At 39.5% G+C, this 21,461-nt stretch overlaps 2 protein-coding genes and 1 long non-coding RNA gene across 3 annotated transcripts in view; 2 read left to right on the top strand and 1 right to left on the bottom strand.

Moving 5' to 3' along the window:
- Positions 1 to 1,739: 1,739 nt before the first annotated feature.
- LOC148363625 (copine-1-like) overlaps positions 1,740 to 21,461 on the top strand; it is a 45,925-nt gene continuing 26,203 nt past the window's right edge. The window contains exon 1 of the mRNA XM_088337583.1: positions 1,740 to 1,889. The gene's annotated coding sequence lies outside the window, so the exon portion shown is untranslated. The remainder of the gene's footprint in view (positions 1,890 to 21,461) is intronic.
- rbm12 (RNA binding motif protein 12) lies at positions 1,755 to 19,599 on the top strand. Its single transcript, XM_088337581.1, has 2 exons — positions 1,755 to 1,889; positions 10,958 to 19,599. The coding sequence occupies exon 2, from the start codon at positions 10,986 to 10,988 to the stop codon at positions 13,680 to 13,682; it is 2,697 nt and encodes an 898-aa protein (XP_088193707.1). The 5' UTR covers positions 1,755 to 1,889; positions 10,958 to 10,985; the 3' UTR covers positions 13,683 to 19,599.
- Positions 8,093 to 20,405, bottom strand: LOC148363626 (uncharacterized). The gene is made up of 3 exons (XR_015850669.1): positions 20,256 to 20,405; positions 14,695 to 14,833; positions 8,093 to 11,214 (listed from the first exon to the last, which is right to left on the bottom strand). It is a non-coding gene; the product is annotated as an uncharacterized LOC148363626 (long non-coding RNA).

Genomic DNA, 21,461 nt, shown 5'->3' with positions numbered 1-21,461 from the left:
TCGGTCTTGAAGTGGTTACGACATGGTTTGAGGTCACTTCTGCCTCGGACTTGAGAGTATCGGGACACACTCCATTTTCACGTGAACGCGCAAACCGAGTGACTAGGGCACATAGCGAGTGAAAGTGCGAAGAATGGGACTCGGCCTTAACAGTATCTTTGCCTTTTCTCTTAATGTCCGGAAAAGACCAGTCTACTCTTGGACACACCGTAGAGGCTCTTCCGGATAGACAGCTTTCAGACTCTGGGACGATTTTAGGCTCAGAGCTTTGGGGCTGCTGAGCACCCAGAATGTCTGGCTTGTTAAAAACTTTTTTTTAGAATTTCACTTAAAGTGATATAACATGGAAAATGCAATTATGATAACATTTTATTAAAATATTTTGCTAAAGAATTCTTATTTTTAAATGCAGTTTTTATCAATTGAATATTCGTTTTAAGGCTGTTTTTATCAATTAAACATTTGTTCTACATACCTGTCAATCTCTACGGCTCCGTGCCCTATTTTCCCTTACAAAATAATCTTACACCGTATTTTTTTTCCAACCGTGTTTATTTATGTAGTTTAACATGTTATATTGTACATGTGTTTCGTTATATCATATATATTGTTAATAAACATTTTGTTGTGAGATCCTGAGTTGCTCGACTTGAATGAGGTTTATTATAAAAAAAGTTCAAAAATTAAGTAGCTTGGACGTTCACTGTAGAAGGAAAAATACATGCAAATATAATTAAGTAGAATAATATATTTTATAATTCAAATTATGAATTCATTTTCTGCATTTAATTATTGGTAATATACTGATTAAAGGGAAAACCACACACCTGTCTTTTTTCATTTTCTCATTTCATACTTCCTTTTTTTCTTAACTTCTTTATACAACATAATAATTCGTATTATAATGCATCAAAGCAAGTGAGCCGTTTGAGAGCCGGCTCTCTGTAATGAGTTAAGCCGAAAAAGCCGGTTCTCTAAAAAGAGACGGACTTCCTTTCACTACATCAAACCACTCGCTTTGTTTGCAACGAAAAAAAACGATACCGAGATAGAGGCTTCCGCGGCGAACTTGTTTGACTTTATTGATTTGCTGTTTCGTGGTAGTCGGTGTATACCGGATGGTTCCCATAATTGACAAATTTGCGTTTTTCCATACAGATTTTTTTGTACGTCGTACACGTCTTAAAATGCATAATAAAAGTACTTTGTACGGCAAAACCGTACAGGTTGACAGGTATGGTTCTATGCCTGTTTTTATTAATTGAAGGTTCCTTTTTTAATTGAATTATGTCCCTCTTGGCGTAATAATATACCCTCACCTTAATGCACATGGAGCCTCCACAGACTCTGCCGCTATGCCGCAAGTGACTCTAGCCAGGTGAAACGGAGCGGGTTGGGTGGTGGGGCGAGAGCGATTCTTGGATTTAAACGGACTGAACCATTCAAGGCAGTGGAGTATTTCTGACGCTGCGTTGTTCACCTTTTTTGATTGATATATTTACAGCGTTTTTTATTATATTTAACCTTATCCTGTCCTTTATTAAGGAAAATACCGTTATAATGTTTGGGGGAGCTTAAGTTGAATTTGGGGGCGTTTGAGCAGCCGCAAAAACGGTCTGGTTACGTCTATGGTCGGACTGTACTGCAGTTGTCAATGGACTAGCACACGATTCGACCAATCCACCGATAGATGGTGACATTGCACTTTCATCGATTATCGTGAGAGTTGCAAGTTGTCGCGTTGTTTCAACCGACATTTTCATGTGCACTAGCCGATGTCCCAGCTGCTTGCGTTTTCTTAACCATTTTTTTTCTGCAGAGACGGAAGTGAGCAACCAAGACATCCGTGCATGAATCACACTCGAGTGTGTTAGTTGACAGAATTCTCGGTAAGAATGACAAAAGTGGCCCACATACATGCTTTAAATGCTTAAAGGTTTATAACAACAGCCGCTGAAAAATGGCGACTCTGGTCTGCTACCACACACACCTACGCACAATAGCTAACGGGGCGTAGCCTGCTCGTTTACGTTGATCCACTTCCATTAGAACTTGCATGTTTTCCTAATATTGTTCTTTAGGCTAAATAGTGTTTCGTACACTAAAATAACACTAAGTTTAGTAAAATCAGTGTAGTTGCAATCAATGGAGTGTTTCCATAGAATGTAGTGAGACTGGTGGGTGGACAGGCTAGGGGGGTCCTCGGAAAAAAATGCTGCCCATTTTTTTTAATCCAAACGCATTGATCTCGTGCATTTTAGAGCGAACTCGAGAAGCAAAATCTATAATCATTGTGTGTCTTTCTATTCTAATCTTAAATTCTAAGAATTGTCAGTGACAAATTTATGTGAGCCGCACAACAAAATTACCATTCGTCTCTGGTACTGTGATTAAAATAGTGTAATAATGATATAACATTGACTGCTTTTCAGCTGTTATCTAGACCACTGTTGATCCAGTGGTAAGAATTATGTGCTATCATTGCTGCGACCGGGGTTTGATTTATGTTGCGTCCAACAGCAAAGTTTGAGCTGAGAAAAAGTAAGGCAAGATTTTATACCAATTTCTAATGAAAAAGTAATAGGGGTGCACTCTATACATTATTGAATAGATACAAGTTCATGAGACACTGGTGGGTCCAGGGAAACATCCAATGGTATGGGAAACACTGCAATGCACATATTCCAATTTTTCATGTGTGCTTGTTATCGTGTGATTAGTTGTCTATCAATGTGTTGTTTTGTTTAGGAAGTGTGTGTAAAATAGGATTTGTGTTTTTTACTCACAGAAGACGTTGTGTTGACGAGTCAATTCCCATTTCTTCATTGAAAAGCTTTCAAATTTATGTTTAAGTTGCTGCTTGAGTGATATTATCTGTGTGATTATATCTATCTATCTATCTATCAGCTGCAACAAACTTCTATTTTTTTATCACCGACTATTGAACAATAAGTCGAATAATTGAATGATTATATTTTTTTTTTCTTCATGAACTTAGCATGGAGTTGATTCAATTATGTTGCAAATGGTAATAAACACCAGAAATATGAGTACAATGAAAATACATATTTTATTCAGGGTGTACGGGTGCTTGAAATCCTTGAAAAGGCTTGAATCTTGGTAACATGTTTGTAAATACTTGAAATTGTTGCCATGTTTCTCAACAAGTTTACTTCATTATGATGCCGACACCGCTCTGTGGTGGCTTTGCTTTGCCATTGCATTTCTTACCTCATGATTAACTGAAGCTGGCGTAAGTTTCTATGGCGTAGTCCTAGAAGCTTAATCGCCCTCCTATGGGTCGCGCTGGAGAGGACAGGTGCATGCTACACCTTAAAAGAGCACTATGAAATGTGTATTAGGGCAGGGATTATGTATCAATAATAGACCTTTATTTGGGGCCATGCAAAAAAATAAGGCAGTGTTTCTCTGTGGTAAATTTTAATGGCAAGAACTTCCTGCAACTGAAGATGTATGCTACATATCACTGGCATTTTACCCAACACCTATCTGGGCAGTGATTTGTCTAAAACAAAATTGACACATGTATTGTTCAGATCCACAAATATGTTTGCGATTTTCTCAAAATCTAAATATCAAATGTCTTGATAAATGCATACACAAGATTAAAAAAAAAATCGCATATGTAAATTGTTGACATATTTGTGATTCTGCAAAAGACATGATTCACACCGTATTTCTTTTATTAATCCTGGAAAAATGAGAAAAGCTTGTCCTTCAAAGTGCTTGAATTTGGCCATGAAAAGGGTGTAATATTTGTTGGGCTGCAACTCACGGCTATTTTCATAGTCAACTAGTCACCGACTATTGATACAATTAGTCGAATAATCGTATAATATTTTTTTTCTTAAATTTAGCATAAGGTTAATTGTGTTACAAATGATAAAACACTAAAAACATCAGTAGAATGAAAAATCTTTTATTGAACATACTGCGGAATTCGTACAAAAAATTGCCCTACCTAAAACTAATCAGGCACAGTGTCTGTCAGTATATAGATATATAAATGAAACCCTGTCCATTTTTAGGGACTAGCATATGAATAATTAATTAAAATCAAGTAAACATTTTTATTCATGTAAACCAAAAAGAGGCACAAAAGCAACAGTAAAACGGTAAATTAAATAAATGTGATGTCCATTTTGTGAAGGACATTTAGTGATGAACCACAAAGTCTTAACCATTCTCAACAGTTTGAAATCAAACAGTTTTAACAACTGACTTTTATTCTTCGGACTGCATGCATTTAATTTCAAATATGTTGGCCAGGCACAGTCTGGCATAATGCCCAAGCTCTCTGTTATGGTGAAACATACACATAAAATGTACAATGAATGTCATAAAAACTGTGTTGGATTGAATGTTACTAAAATCTTAGCGAGGCAAGTCAGACTGGGTTTCATTCAATTGTTCAACATGTTCTTCAAAGGTTCCTGCGTCACTGATCTACTTCCATGATACGCAAGGTCCGCTTTGCAAACTTTACAAGTCTTTTTATCAGTCGTATTTTGGCTAAAATGCTGCCAAACTTGAGAAGGCGACCATAGCTGATGTTGATGCCGCCATTTCTGTATGTTACCGCCAGAGCCGCTATTGGTGATGAAGGTATTTCAGGGACGATACCGATTATTGGTAATAAGAGGAGGCCGATAACCGATATTTTCAGCCAATATTAAAAAGCTTAAAAATTGGCGTACATTTTTTTAGATAATGCAAAAATAATATTTGTAATAGATTCAAATAAAACTTTAAGAGCTCTCTAAAACATTTACAGTAAATACATTTGCAATTCAACACAACTCATTTGACTTATCTTTCACCTAAACCAAAAACTATCAGTGCAAGAAATAAAATTAGGCTTAGCAGTGTGGGCCTCCCTGTTTTAGAACTAATCTTATGGTAATCACACAGTCTTCCACTTGAGCGTGCTTTTCATCCTCTCAATAACAAACACGTGCGTGATTGTCAAACTTACATATTGGTCTCCACTTGAACGTCCCTTCCTACAAGAAGTTAAGTATAGTTTTTAAGTTATCTCATAATCACTCTCATGCTTTTCTACCACAGTTCTTTTTAAAATCTCATTATTATCAGTGGTCTTGATTCAGAGGCATGTCAGCACTCCGGAGTTAGCAGAGCTGCCGCTGTTTACTCCGATAATCGCCCTGCTTCAGTGGCTCAGTCCTTGGTCGCTTATCCAATCAGAAGGCGCAGTGTGGGTATTGTCCCAGACAGAGGGAGGAGAGAAGAGAGGTAGAGAGAGGCTCAGCTATAGCTCAACTAAAATAAGCGACCTGCCTAATAAATGAAAATGCCAATACCGATATCCGTTAAATTCCCTAATATCAGTGTTGATAATCGATCACCCTCTAGTAGAGATGCCTCTTTCGGAAAAACAGGTCTGGCGACGATAGTTGACAATGACATTAATTGTTGAGTGTTTCTATTGTGGTTTTTTTTTTGTCAACAGCGTCTACTAATTGTTGCAGCCTTAAATGTTTGTTGTTTAAGTTTGAGCAGTGAAGTGCACCACATGGTACATTTTAGTCACTCAATAATTGCTGTGTTTTTAGGCGGAGGTCTTAAATTTGATTGCTGGGTATGCATGCAATGGAAAAAAATGCACTCACCCCCCCAAACTTACTAAAATGATTGTTTCATACTGTCAGCTGATTAATGTGCAATGTATAATGCAAGCTTTTTTTCTTGATCGTTTGACAATTATTGTCTTTTTTCTGATTGGAAATGATTGATTTGATTGGTATATCTTGGTCTGGTACTCTTTCAAAATATGTTTTGTTTTAGAGTTTTTAAGAGGTGCTCTTGAAGATTGTCAAGTCACCTTATCACCAAGCATGGTACTACTTGTCCAGGGTTGGAAGAGCTCAAGTACAGCCTTGTGGCGCCAATTCTTCTCCAGGCCAACATATGTTTCTGCACGGTCTCGAACCAGGAACCTTTTGCGTGTTAAATGAATGTCCTAACCTCCTTGGCTTTTTCACATTTTTGGTAGTTTGCCTAAATGTAGTATAGGTTTCTTTCGTTTTCAATTTTGGAAATTTACTTCTGTAGCTAGGTTGGAATCAAGCTGTGAAGTTCTTTTGCCTCTACAGAATCTAACATTATTTATCTATTGTGTTTGTGCGTTTTTTTTTTTTTAAAAAAGGTCTGTTATTTGGTAGAAAACACACGTCTTTTGCGTGTCTTCTCGCAACACAGTTTGTGAAAGTGATTGTTATAGGAACATGAGATTTGTGTTTAAATTCCTCAGATTGTGATTTGATATTGCTTTGCATAGACAATGATATAAAATCATTAGGAATTAGAAATACTTCCAGTGAACACTTCCTAAAGATAGTTTTCATGATTTTGTGAACATAATTTCGCAAAACCAATTTTGTGGCACGTTCAAGCTGTCTGTTTTTGTATGGGGATTTCGTTTTTGTAGTGCTGCTATGTGCTTTGATACTTTCCAATGAGCTGCTTGTATTTTGCTGAGTTGTTTACTCATGCTAATAAATGCATTGCTTTGGTTAATTATGTGCTTCAGTGCGTTAAAAAAATGCTCACTGTTTTACTGGTTTCTGCATTGCTGTTGTATAATGATCACAATATTTATTGCTAATTTTTAATGGCTGGTGAGACCAAGAAAATCTTTGGCATTTCAATTTTGGGGCAAGTTTTTTTATGGTGACTGGTGATGTGGTTTTGGTTTGTTTGTCATACAATTGTTGTGCAATTGATTAGACTTGGTTCAGGTGTCGTCCAGAATGCTTGCAGAGGCAATACAGTGCGGTTACATGGCCTTTTGTAACATGGCAATGATTCGGTTTTTTCAGTTGGGAGAATTCTTTATTAAACTGATCTTTTAGATAAGAAATTAATGCTTCATTACCTCTTTGACAAATGAGCTTGTTTGATGACTGGATGGACATTTTACAAAATCTGACACCACCAAGAGGGGTGTCTTTATTTTTCATGGCTTTACAAAACAACTTCCTAAATGGAGAACCCAGGACTGCTGTCTTAAGCCTCTTTTCCACAATAGTGTTTCCATACCGCTAGGTCGGAAACGTATTGGTTGGAAGTTTGAACCAAATTTTTGAGACTGGTATATTATCAACTGAAAGTGCACTTTGGGCCATTTTTGGGTCTATGTGGAGCAAAAGTTAAATCTTCTATGATTATTATTACTTTGACGAAAATGCAAGTGTAACCATTACACACCTCTAACTGATTCTTTATCTGTTCCCTCCTCCCGTTTTCCTGGAAAAATTCACTATTTCAGCGTTTTAGTTTTTTAGAAAAGCATTTCAAATCTTCGCTTTTGGACCAAAAATTTTCTTTTGGTGCATCCCTATCCATGCAATCGAGAGGGAAAGAGTTTTCTTATGCTGAGTTTTTTTTTTGTTTTTTACCGGCATGCAGGATTCAGTTCCCGGGATGTTGTAAGTGTGGCCTGCGCTTCCCTTTTTTTGTGATTAAGGGCCATACAAATGTGACTTGACTTGACTGGGGTGTATTGAAGTGAACACTACCGAACGAGGTAAAAGAGCAGTGTTGATTTACACAATGATTCTGCGTGATTACTTAGTTGCTGCTGGATGTTTTTTCTCTCCGAGAATGTTAAAACCTCCTCATTTGACCAGAGAATAATAGCTGAGTTTGCCAATACACAGCAATTGCTGAAAAAAAAACAACCCAAACTCCCCCCTTTAGCTTTTGTACCTAATGTATGGCCAAACATCCAATCGAAAGGCAGGAACTTCATGGACCTAGAAGCAATACCCACTTTTGTCGGCCAACCACGATTCTTCGCCACCCAGTGTCTTCAGAAGTAGTCAATTAAGCCCTTTTTGAGCACAAAAGGTGGAATGCAAAGGAATGTATCCAGATCATAGAATGGGTACTGGCGTACGGAACAGGCACCGTGGAAAAACAGGCATAACCTGGCCAAGTGGACCCATACCTGTGGAAATATGTTTCCCTATTTCAATATTACTTTTTTATTGAGTGTGTGTGTGTTCTAACATATTTCTCCTTGTTATTGGTATCTAGGCGTCGATCATTGTCTAGCTACCATAAAGAGGTAAGATCGTGCCTTAACAATCCAGTCCGACCCAACCCGGCCCGTGGATATCAAATCTGGAACCAGCGGAGCGCGAAGAATTAACTTCATTTGAGGAACTGAGCCTGAAGAGAACCCCAAATTTTCATATATTATCTGTGAGCACTTGGAAGGAAGAGGAGGGGTTCTACTGCGAACGCGTGGATGCGAGGGGGACGGAATCCACAAAAAAAAGTAACGAAGAACAATGATGGGTGGATCATTTAGAAAAAAAGTCAGCGTGAGATAAGCCGGGCCTAAACTTAAACGAAACTATTGACATTTTAAGCCTGACCGGAATTTTGGGTCAGGCCCGTGTTCAAGGTCTTACCTTTACTTCCATAGTCCGTTTTGATTTCTGTAATCAAAAATAATACCTGAAATGATTACCAAATGTCAAGCAAAGTACCCGTAAACAGGGTAAAGCCCGTTCCTAATGACTCTTTCTGTGTGATGTTTTGAAGATGCGTGTGTGCATTGTTAAGGCAGACCGGCAGAATTCATGTCAGTTTATAGCAGCCTATTGACACAAAAAGATTGTAGATCATTGATTGAAACAGCGCAAAATAGCGCAAATATGTGGTAGCAGCAAAGTAGCGAATTTATTTTAGTCATTAAAGCCATCAAAAAACTTTTTGATTGGCGCTGTATTTCTACCTTTGCTTGAATTTGGCCATGAAAAAACTGAACAAACCCTGTAATGAAATAGCCTTATAAGTATCACTTCAGACCAGAAGTCTTAATTCAACAATGTTGCAAAGAGAAGCGTTCCGACCGATACAGCTTGAGAACTTCAATTTTCTGTTAGCTACTACCAAAAAAACGCTAAGTGGCTCACTTCCACCGCAGTGTGGCTAGTTCAAGAATACCGTCAAGTGAACTGATCTGTAAGATAAAGCGCAATCATGTCATTACTTTGTCAAAGGGATGGGGAAATTTCCTGTTTGTCCTTAGCTAAAAATACTTACTAATTCCGTTTTAGCATGTTAGCTCGCTATCTTAGCACAGGGATTTAGTTCAAGACTGTGGCGTTTGATGCCCTTCCTTTTAGGGTAAGCAGAGAAAAAGAAAAGCACTATTTTATCTTATGTTGCCTACATCCGCGCGACTGCTATCTTAAAGATAGTATTTGTGCGATGCCAAACAGGGTGTGCACAACTCCTTCCCTATAAAATGGTCATTCTCCGCACAACTTTGTTTTATACATGACAGCCCTCTTCAACTGTGGAACCAAGGAGCATAGTTTACCATATCAAGAAAAACTAATACTTGCATTGTTGCATTTAAAAAAGAACATCCCCAGCCACACATTTTAAAAATGACTTTTAAGACCCACTTGATACTTTTTTTTATCATTTATGTATTTACTTTCTGAAATGGATTTCAGTGTTTATTCTAATAAGGGGTTCTTGTAGATTGGACACAAGTAAAACCCAAATGGCTCAAACTTCACAAATTATTTAAACAAAAATATGATACTTCCATTTAATTTAGTAATTGATACTTTTTTTAATCATTATTAATTCATAAACTTTGTGTATATCTATTTTTTCTTCTAAGTGACCTTGTGTTTGCGGGATTAACACAACAAGTTCTTTTGAGAAATCTTCCTAAAGTTCTATTGAGTTGTTGTTCTGTGAAGGGATTAAGAGACCTCCTAAGCAGCATTTAGTTAAAAAAAACAAAGTCAAACATTAACCCCTTATCATTCCTTTAAACTCTAGGAATTCAAGAAATGCTGACAATTTAAAAATGTATTCATCACAGAAAACCTGAAGATACCCGAAAACTATAAATCTGCTATAGCTCACCAAAGATGTCGCCTTGCAGCCATCAAATTCAATGATCTTGCGCAACCATGGGATCCTTACATTGGTGGGACTAGTGAATCCAACCGTGTAAAATGTTTACTCCAGAACACACGATAATGCTGACAAATAGAAAAATCCGCCGATAAGAATCGCTGTATTGATATTGATTGCTCGCTGCCTGTTTTGCCTCATAATTCCTGATTACAAATATACCGACTGGTAAAATTATTTTGTATAGGCCGTTAACCTCTGAACTTTTAATTGACATATTTTTCAGCCAATTGCAGTCCCAAGCTAGCCTGTATGTATGCCTGTATTGATAAAAAAGATAACACTTACCTCCAAATAACTTTGGACAATATTGACTGATTCAAAAAATGATTGACACATTAGTTAGCCAATGAAATTCTGAATAAATCAATATTAAAATGTCTCTGTACTACTCAAATTAGACCCTGAAATAAGTGTGCGTAACACCACTAGTGATTCGTTTTTACACATTTTACATGCAAGTGTGCACAATAGTGATGGAGATACGAAAAGAGAATTCCAACATTTACAACTCTTTCATAAAGTCTTATAAACTGGCCGAAGTAGAATACACATTTGCAAAGGGTTTAGTGTTTTAAAGTTGTTGTCCCCAAATGCCCACTTTTGGGAATGCTTAAACCTACCCTTAGAAAAAAAAAATTGTATTGTAAAATACAATGTTTAGTTTTTCAGATTGTGATTAAATTTGACCAGGGATCAGGTAAGACTTTAAGCTATTGTCTCACCTGTTTGCCAGCTAAGATGCTCATGCTACACTTATCTGCAGGCATTGAATTGCAAAAATAATTCCGGCAAGTGTGTTCTAACTCAGATTACTCAATGTTAGAACACTTGCGTTGATTAATTCAGTTTGGGACGAAACTTCAGAGTGTTGGGATCAAATATCATGCCATGTTTGCCGTATATGTGGAAACCACAAGTCTGGTGTTTTGCTCCTGATCTGACAGCAGTGTTACTCTTTCCCCAGGTTGTAGGCCTGTTGATTAGCTGTCATTATGGCGGTAGTCATCAGACTGCAAGGTTTGCCCATAGTGGCCGGCACCATGGACATCAGACACTTCTTCTCCGGCCTCACTATTCCTGATGGGGGCGTGCACATCGTGGGTGGCGAGCATGGCGAAGCCTTCATTGTCTTTGCCACTGACGAGGACGCTCGCCTGGGGATGATGCGCACTGGTGGGTCCATTAAGACCTCCAAAGTGTCGTTGTTACTCAGCAGCAAGACTGAAATGCAAAACATGATTGAGTTGAGCAGGCGGAGGTTTGAGGGTGGCACTGGTGCATCTGAGGCCCCTCCACCCACGGTGCCTAATCGCCAAAGTCTCCCAGCAGCCATACCCACAATACCTTCTGCATCAGTGGGAAGAAGTGTTAGCCATGGAAACCCAAGTTTCACTAATGCCCCCGTAGTCGTGACGGCAAGCTCTTCACAAGACACTGCACTTCACAAGGCTGCCGCCAGCCTGGCAAGTATGGTACCAAACTATCCACATGGCTACAACGCTGCCCCTGCCATGACAACAGCTTTGACATCCCACACTGCAGGCCCGCCGCTCATCACACCCATGCCCAACATGCCCTCCATTCCTACTATGCCTGCTATGCCCACTGTTCCTCCTCCCATGGCATCCTTACCCCCTGTGCCAACTGTTAGCCAACTTTCCCATGTACCTCCAATGTCCCACCTATCACACATGTCCTTACCACCTTTCAACCCCACCATGCCTCCACCTGGAGGACTTGCCACAGGCCTCCCTCTCACTTCTCCAAACCCGATGCTTTTTAACCCCCTTACGTCACTTGCATCGTTTGGCCTCCAGGCTCACATGAAGGCTGCTGCAGCCACAGGTACTGCAATGAGTGCGTCCAGTCCAGATGAGTTGTATGTCCACTTGCAGAACCTCTCATTCTCCTGTACAGAAATGGAGATTAGGGACTTTTTCAGGGGACTGGGGGTGGACGGAGTGCGCTTTTTGAAAGACGGGCAGGGACGTCCAACCGGCAGAGCTGTAGTGAAATTTTTCTTGCCCCATGATAGCTTTGAAGCGATAAAACGGGGTGGCGGCATGATGGGTCAAAGGTTCATTGAGGTAACCCCAGGCTCGGACAGGCTGTGGGCCAGCATCAATAATAGCACAATAGGCATGACTTCTCAACATAGTGCAAAACCAAACAGTCTGATTCAAGACCAGCCCCAACGGCGCAGTCAAATTGTCGAAGTTGGTAGAGATCAGCGAGGGAGGTCGAGATCTCCACATCGCCAAGAATTATTTGTTTATCTGAAGGGTCTCCCATATGAGGCTGACAAAAAACAGGTCAAGGAGTTCTTCAAGAATCTCTCCGTGGTGGAAGACTCCATGTTCATTGCTTATGGCCCTAATGGACGGGCCACAGGAGAAGGCTTTCTGGAGTTTAAAACCGAGCAGGATTACAAGACTGCACTGGGTTCTCACATGCAATACATGGGCTCTCGCTTCATTCAAGTGCATCCCATAAGCTACAAGGGAATGGTGGAAAGAATTGACTCCATTCGTAAGCGCGACGCGACGCAGAATGACGGCAAGAACCAGGAGGGCCTCAAAACGCCAAGAAACTGTGCACATATTACCAACATACCTTATAATATCTCAAAGAAGGATGTGCGTGCTTTCTTGGAGGGCATTGGGCTTTATGAAGACACACTAAAGGTTTTGACTGATAGCCATGGAAATGGTTTAGGGCAAGCAGTTTTTCAGGTTCAGACAGAGGAAGATGCCCGTAAAACTGAAAGACTTCACCGCCAGAAGCTCAATGGTCGAGATGCATTTGTTCACCTAGTGACTTTTGAGCAGATGAAAGAAATTGAGAGGAATCCTCCACCCCAAAACAAGCGAGGCCAAAGAAATCAACAGCAGAACCAGCAGAGCCAGAAACAGAGCCAGCACTTGCAGACCCAGGCAGTTCCACAACAACCACCACCAATAAATCCCTTTACAGGCATTGGAGGTGAAGACTTAAACTTCCTCAGAGGCAATATGGGAAATCTCAACTCCCCGTTTGTCTCTCCATTCCCTCCGCCTGGAAATGGTGTCGCGGGTCCCCCTCCTCTCCCACCCTTAGGAGTCGGACTTGGTGAAGTCAATCTTGCGGTCGCGCCACCACTCATTGCAGGCATAACTGGACCTCCTCTTCTGGAACCATCAGGCTATCACCCTGTTGCAGCAGTGAGGCCTACATTTGGTCAGGAAAGGATGAGAGGCTTAGTGCCGTTTGACAATAGCAACAGGAAAGCAAGTGAAGGAGTGCAAAGCATAGGTGGCCAAGGGCTTAACAATAAAAACAACCAAGGGCGACAAGTGGCACCACCTCCCAGTGGACCTCCAGGATTCAACCCGGGTCCAGAAGGTCTCTTGACCACCTCTGCTGCACCAAACAACTCAAACAATCGACGGGCTTCCACAGCCCCCTCTGCTGCCCCTACAATAGTCAAGCTGCAAAACATGCCATTCACAGTCACTGCAGATGAGCTCATGGACTTTTTCTATGGCTATGAGGTTGTTCCCGGATCTGTCTGCTTGCAGTTTAACGACAAAGGCCTGCCCACTGGCGAAGCCATGGTAGCCTTCCAGAACCCGGAAGAAGCTTCTGCTGCAGTTACAGATCTAAATGACCGTCCCATTGGTGCACGAAAAGTCAAAATTAGTCTAGGCTAAGGACAACCTTCCCTGGGGCCCAAATCTTTTAACTGCACCAGACAAACTCTAAATATACTCTTTCAGACAGAGCAGGTGTTGATTGGGTGTTAATTGCAAGAGTTTCCTGTTTTTGTTGCCCATGCTGACTCATGCATTTGCTACTTGGGAATTATCCTTTCTTAATCTTTGAAGTCTAAACTGTTCACAACTTTCATTTCAGTATTTAAAAATATAGACACCAATAAGTTTGAAAGATCAAATTCATTGTAGATGCTGATTTTTGTATTCTATTTTCTTCTGGTCAAATTTGGCTAATTGTATAAGTTCTGCCCTGACTAACCAAAAGTGGTGATGTTGTTGAGGGTCCAGAACTCTGGCTTAGCGAAAAGGACTTTAAAAAGATCAACACATGGTCAAATGATCTTAGTTGTTTGTATAGTTTATGTCATGGGCCAACAAAAAGACTTATGAATGCCCTGGTATGATTTTGATGGCAAAACGCAGAGGGTGAAATCAGCAGCAGAATAGTATGGAAAAATACTTTGGTCCTCTGCCATTAGAAACGGTGGAAGCCTATCCAAATTTTATGTTTTTTTTTTCATATTTTGCGCCTATCTCCTTCTGTTAAAATTCCCTAAACTACAAAATTCTGGTACAAATGTTGCCACAAATTCCAAACCGGGTCACATTATCACAATGTGAAAGGAGTCTTACTGTAAATTGAAGTTATTCCTGCCCTCAACGTGTTTGGTTTCAAAGCATCATCCAACGACTTTTAGGCTTGTTCCATTGGTTGGACAATTTTGAAGTTACTAACTTGATCACGATGATGACAACCCGGGGGGTAATGTCGAATGATGTTCTTTTGCTATGTAAATGCTCATGTTGCTGCCCTCTGTATACATCATGGACACAAGCTGAGTTTGTTTGACACATGCAATTGCGATGCTATTTTTGCTTGCTACATGCTGTGTAGATATCCTAATGTTTTTACATTGCGTCTAGTTATGATTGTTGTAAAATACGTTACCATTTGTTGCATTGCTTCAATCTCAATGAACTCTTCACTGTCATGCTTTTTCCAGTTGAAATGTGTGTTCTTCTGTTTTTGTTCCTGTATCGCATTGGCCCTCATGTTGATGGTCATGGAATGCAAAAAATTGTTGTCACTGGAGTTGGAAAGAGGTAGAATATTTTTTTACATTTCCAAATTGTTTGGAATTATGAAGGGTGATTGGCAATTGAAGGGAATATCATCATGACTCATCATATTGAGAACAAATACAGTTCCAGTAATGCCTTGCGATGTTGATGGCCCGATTTCAGTTTTTAATGTATAAAAAACACTTTGCTCAGTCAATGCAATTACGCATTCAAATATTTTGACAGACCCGTACTTAATAATTGCAGGAAATTGAAATCATTTGACATCAAAGGTCAGTTTCAAAGAGTTTCTAATTTTTTAGGCAAGGTGCGTTTACAATGTTTGGTCAGTTCCTGGTGATATACTGTATGGTTGTGTTCTGCCAAAACGTCCTACTATGCCTAGTGCGCATGCGCACAAGGCTGATTGCAATTTCCTAAGGAGAGTACTTGCAATCTTCGTTTTGATTTAGTCTTATTTTACTCTTTCACTGCTTCAAAATACTGTATTCTGACGTAGATTTTAAGCCTGGCGTGTTTTCCCGTGGTAGCTTTTTTGCATGGTGCTTGTTGACTGCGTTAATCATGGAATGGATGAATGTATGCATGCCAACCCTCGTATGTCATGAGCAAAAGTTCTGGTTGCAATATTTCTGAGTTTCAGTGTTGCTGGTTTTACTCGATTAGAAAGAAAACAAAATTCGCTGTCAGATTCGGTAGGACGTCTGGGCAGGGTACAACGTTTTGTCAGGACACCGGTGTAAAATGAAACCAATTTAGACATACCATAAAATTCGGTCCATTAGGCGCACCTGATTATAAGCCATACCCAGTACATTTTTAAATGCAAGGTCATTTTGTGTATACATAAGCCGCACCCGACTATGAGCCGCATGTGCCCACATTGAAACATAAGATCATTCCAAAGAAAAATGGTATACAGAGAGTTTTAATGATATTTGGTACCCTAGCTCTTGAAAGTTCCAATGGCCTGCTGGACATTCGATCAACAAATTTGTGACTGTTTAATGTCACCAGTCACTGAAATACGTCGCGCCACGTATCATCAAAAAGCTTAAACCCTTGGGATTCCAGATATGATGACCGTTTAAAATATACTAATTACAGAAACATTAAGATCAGTCTGAAACAAGATACCCGAAAACTATAAAGCCAAGGTAACTCGCCACTTCCCCTGGCTGTATTCAACTTTTTTGAATGTCTGCGAAAATGGCTTTGTTACTTCCAGGACAATACATCGAATCCAACCGTGTAAAATATTTACTCCAAAACGCACAATATTGCCGACGGATAAATGGGAAGCCGCCCATAACCGTTCTGCTTTGTTGGATGTTGCAGGTTTGTAATCCGTTCGTTTCGACACATTATTTCCGTTTACGAATTATACTCGTAAACTCATTCCCAATAAGGAAGTTATCCCTCCCCTTTCAATGACACCGTTACCATAATGAGAATTTGTCCATGCTAGTTTTATTCATGCATAAAGCACGTAGTTACATTAAACTTGCGTCTTCCTCGACACATATTCTACATGTCTCACTCATACCTTTATTGCTCAGGCGCCCCTGGCGTCTGTTAAACACAATGCATTGATTGGCTGCATCGTTGCATAAGCCGCTGGGTTGAATGCGTGGGGGGGAAGCTGCGGCTTATATTGTGTATTTTACGGTAGTTCAAAACACCCTCTAAACTTTGGCTTGCAAATAAATGCATGCAACCAGATGATAAAATTGATTTTACGCGCATCCTAGATCCTCTTTAAGCAACAATGAATATAAATAAAAAGGTAAAACTGTAATAATGAGCTGTGATCTATTCTCATGCCTGTGTTCGTATTACAGAGTACTGTTGTACTGTATTGTACAAGCCAAGCACGGCCGCAGGAAGGTCCAGCTGTGTCTGATGAATTCATTAGAAAATGTGTCAAAAACCTGTCAATACTGAATGTTTTTATAAATGTAATGCTGTTTTATTAAAAAAGAAATGAAATTCAAGGATCTATTTGGCAGAACAGAGGAATTGAGAAAAGTGTTTTCATTGCAAAAAGTGCCACATAACGAATGAATCCTGTAGCTCTACGCAAAAATAACTAAATAAAATAGGGATGGACGAAAACTTTCAATTAAAATTTTTTTTTTTTTTTTTTACTTCATACGATATTTAAAAAAAAAGAAAACTTGTATGATCCTTTTGTTTGTGTGTCTTTACTTTTGCTTAGGATTACTATAAAATGCAGTTCCGGTAAACGTCTCTTAAAAGTAGTGTTGAAATGATGTTAAATAAAAAATGTTATTTATAAATATTTGCCAGTGATGGCAAGGGAGCACAAAACCTAAAAAAAATGACATTTTTGGCATATTTGGTGCCTAGTACAGGGAAGTAACTCATTGTGACACGGCTTTCAATCTTAAAATGGTGTTGAAGCACAAACTCAGGCAGTAGTGTGAGAAAAAAACATTGGAACAAACAAAATTTGCATATTTAGGGAGAGGGAAAGAGACATGACCACGTTGTAGTACCCCATACTAAAAACAATTCAAATATCTCATTAGCTACACCGCTTATCCTCAGTAGGGTCGCGGGGGTTCTGGAGCCCATCCCAGCAATCAGTGGGCAGGGGACACCCTGAACTGGTTTCCAGCCAATCGCAGGGCACACAGGGACAGACAACTCACTCGCTCATTCACACCTAGGGACAATCTGGACCGGCCAATTCACCTGAAATGCATGTCTATGGAATGTGGGAGGAAACCGGAGTGCCCGGAGGAAACCCACGCAAGCACGGGGAGAACATACAAACTCCGCACAGGAAGTCTGGAGCTGGATTTGAACCCACGCAGGAGGTTCCCAAGACATGAACTGTGCCGCACATGCGCTAACCACTGCGCCGCCGTTCTGCCCCAAATGTAAGGAATGCAAATGCATGAAATATTTGAAAGTTGTAATTACAGCTGATTGAATTTTATTGGCTCTTTATATTCTATTAGGCCAATAACTGACATATTTTGCTCTTATCGGGCACTCTCGGGGCGTTATCGCGCGGTCTCTTAAATTGGTCTATTGTAAGTCGAGGTATCTACGCGGTTGGAGTCTGGTTTTTGTGAGTTGGAATTAGGCTAACCAACTCCTTGACTTAATTAAAGGCATTACCCATTCATTGACAAACTTGTGTATTCAATAGATATTAACTACTAAATGATCAAAATTGTCCTTAAAGAAAACCCAAAACTGAGTAGAGTACTCCCTTTTTTAGTTAAAATTGTTTTTAATTGTTGACCATTGTAACCAAGTACCATACCTTTATTGTTGTAAAGGTTAAGGGGACCAAAATGTTGTTTTAATTTTTTTTAACAAATCATTTAATTAGGCCATAACCAAGCAAAAGTCACTACATGGTATTTTATGTTATTGGGTGCCCCACTAGTCCAAACAACAATTTTGATTAATATTGTATTTGTAGAATATACAGTAAGATCATATCCTTATGTTACCTTTGTAGTCGTTTGTTAAAGTTGCCAAAGGCTCAGCCAACGAAGAATTTCAGGTGACTTGCTTTCTGTAGCAGAGACTGATTGGTTGTTTCCTGAGTCATGGGCAAATTTGATGTAATTTTTGGTTGAGAAAAGTAGCTAAATGTTTTTTTCCTGAGGCGAGTAGGGATCCAAACGACCTAAAAATTTAACTCTATGGTCACACAGAACGCAAAGCGTTTAGATGTTTGACTTTAATTTAAACGTGACACTGCAGACTGAACTGTATGCTTTTCATGTGAGAAGTATAAAACTTTCTCGTGGAATATTTTGAATATGATTAATCAACTTTTTTTTCCAACTTCGTGACTGCATTTGCTAATTGGTGTGGAGAATTGTTGACCTCATGTAGCAGAAGCTACACAAAAAAGTAAACAACGCGTGGTAATGAGGGGGGTGGGTGGACTATGGACGACCGATTGAAAAATTGCAGTTCATGTCTGAGCTTGTATCGCATGGCTAGTCCGTGCACCCGTACCACGCTAAATAGACGATGGTTCTGAGGAAAACAAATGCATCATCGGTTGACGTTTATCTGATGAGTTTGTTGTTGATGTGGGTATCAAGCTAGTTTTGAAAAATTAACTCCACTAAAAACATCAAGCAATTATCAAGCGGGCAGTGTTATCTGAAAAGTATGTGTCCTTGTTTAACTAGTGTGAAAGCAGGACACCATACTTTTTTTCCTTTGTTGTGTGATGCAAAACCTAAATGTCCAAGCCTTTTAAGTATAAAACTGTGCATGACAACTTTGTGCTCTGCGTGGCTGTACCATAAATAAATATTTTGGGTTAACTGCTGCATTTTTCCTTCAAACTGCCAATTTAAATTTTGGGGTTTATTTTCTTCAATTCCCATGAACGTGTTTTAGCTTCCTTCGTAAGGTTATCATTGTACTCCAGCTGTCAACGTTTTGTTGTTGCATATTTTGATGGCCATCATATAACTGAAGCCGGATGGACAGTATACTGTTTCCTTTTTCTGTGTCAGTTATGTCCGATAGGTAGCGAAGTTATTATATTGTATGCTTGTATCACTGATTTTAGTTGCCCAAACTTTATGATGGCACATACAGTTAGAGCTTGAGCACTGCAGCGGTTTTAGTTGGATAGTGTTTTTGTTGTATGTATTTAACTTAGAATGTTTTCATGTGTCTGTATGATGTCACAAACATGCTCTGCATATAATTTTGTTTATTGGCCAATAAAAAGTGTGAGAAGGCTGTTTTTGCCTGCAACGTAGCTGCATTCTCGTCTCTTTCTAAATGCTTTATTCTGACGGACCTTTGTTGCTGTCTTGATATTACGTCAAACTTGAACAATCCACGTTGAAGCTCTCAATAATCTAAAGCGGTGTTCTTCAGCTGTTGGATGGGGACCCAAATTGGGTTGCGGACACTTACCCATTCACACACACACCAATAGCAGCCATGCAAGACGCCGACCTGCTTATTGGGGGCATTAGGGATTCAGTGTCTTGCCCAAGGACACTTTGACATATAACATGGAGGACATGGGAATCGAACCTGCAATCTGATCCCAAGACGAGCGCTCCTCCTGAGCGGCTGGGGGGTGAATATATTCTATCCCTCCTTTAAACTGCACAATCATTTGTTTCCTGACATCAAAGTACTGTAACTATTTCTAAAATATACCAATTTTCTTGTAAAAGGATAACTACATAGTCTTGATATCTTCCAAACGCCCTGCAAATGAGTTTCCACCTGCAAACTAGAAGTAAATATACATACAGTATATAATATCTACCTATTGATATCTGCGGGTTGACATTTAAAATGACTACACATTTTTGGCACTCCCGGGATTGCTCTTTAAAGGGCTGTACAAATAAACATGACTTGACCTCTACCTTTTTTTAGACCAGATGAATGGCTTACCTTGGCTTAACCAGAAACCGGTTTACAATTGTCACAAATGGATCATAAATGAAGGTACACGATGGAAAGAGGCTGCAATAACTGGCTTGTGAAATAGCAAAGGAACACTGCCAGGCAACATATTTCCCCCATGTAAAACCTGAACTGTAGTCTCCACAAGTTAATTGCCCCCTTTAATTTTTCATTCTTATGTAAAATCTGACTTTGTGACATCACAGAAAATGTATGTTTTCCTTCTCCCAGTAGAATCCTGAAGCAATTTTTCTTAGAAGTTTTTGTACATTTGAGCCTCTTATATGAATCTTAGTGATTCCACGACTTTTGTTAGCATTACTAACTGCAATAAAAACATTTACTAAGCATTGCAGAAGAGACCTTAGAGATTTCATCAGTTAACGGTTAAAATAGAATCGTTTACTACCATTCTATGAATTACTCAATGAGTCATTTGCAAGTCATTGGAGACAGTCTACATACCTAGAATAATTCTCATACCACACTGAGAATTACTTGCCTAAACAAATCAATAGGGGACCGTGCAGTTTACACAAACTGTACGCCTTCAGCTCTCGTCTGAATTAGTGATTGTCGCTTCGAACTGTTTGACCTTTTGCTATTAAATCAGCACAATATATTCCCTTTATTAATGGCTGTTGGCGCAATCGCTTCTGTGGGATACCGCCCCTCGCCAGTCATAGTTTGTAAAACGGGGACGTTTTTCAAGCCCCTTTAGCTGGCATTCAGACGCAGAATCTGAATCATTGGCCAAACCAACAGCTTTCTCTAAGACTTATATTACGGGACACAGCCTTCAGAATTTTTTGTGAAGGTGGGTAGATTTCTGATCCAAGCAACTACTAATGGCGGAAATGTGATTGGTTAAATTCTTGCATATGAAGGCACACATCTGGAAGCAGTGCAACCAGGGAGAAGCAATAATAGGAACCTGACAGATAATTTAAATTATTTAAGTGTTGACGGACAAAATATATTTAACATCACATAATTCAGGTATTTATTTAGGCCAGCAGAAAAGCACTTGCGGGGCCCTCACGGCCCAACATTGAAACAAACACAGAGGATGAAAAGTGTCGAGAACTGAGCTCAGATCTGCAAAAGGGGGCAGTGGTTTGTGACAAATCCCCATATTACTCTTTTTTTTTTTTTTTTGTCAGAATGTTTTAACCACTCATACAGTATTACACC

Source organism: Urocampus carinirostris, chromosome 6 (genome assembly GCF_059441175.1).
Source record: "Urocampus carinirostris isolate Australia breed hairy pipefish chromosome 6, RoL_Ucar_1.0, whole genome shotgun sequence".
Lineage (NCBI taxonomy): Eukaryota > Metazoa > Chordata > Actinopteri > Syngnathiformes > Syngnathidae > Urocampus > Urocampus carinirostris.
Note: the sequence above shows the minus strand (reverse complement) of the source record. Positions and strands in the feature narration are given on the sequence as shown.

Coding starts and splice junctions, on each gene's coding strand:
- rbm12 (XM_088337581.1), top strand. CDS start 10,986: ATGGCGGTAGTCATCAGACTGCAAGGTTTGCCCATAGTGGCCGGCACC.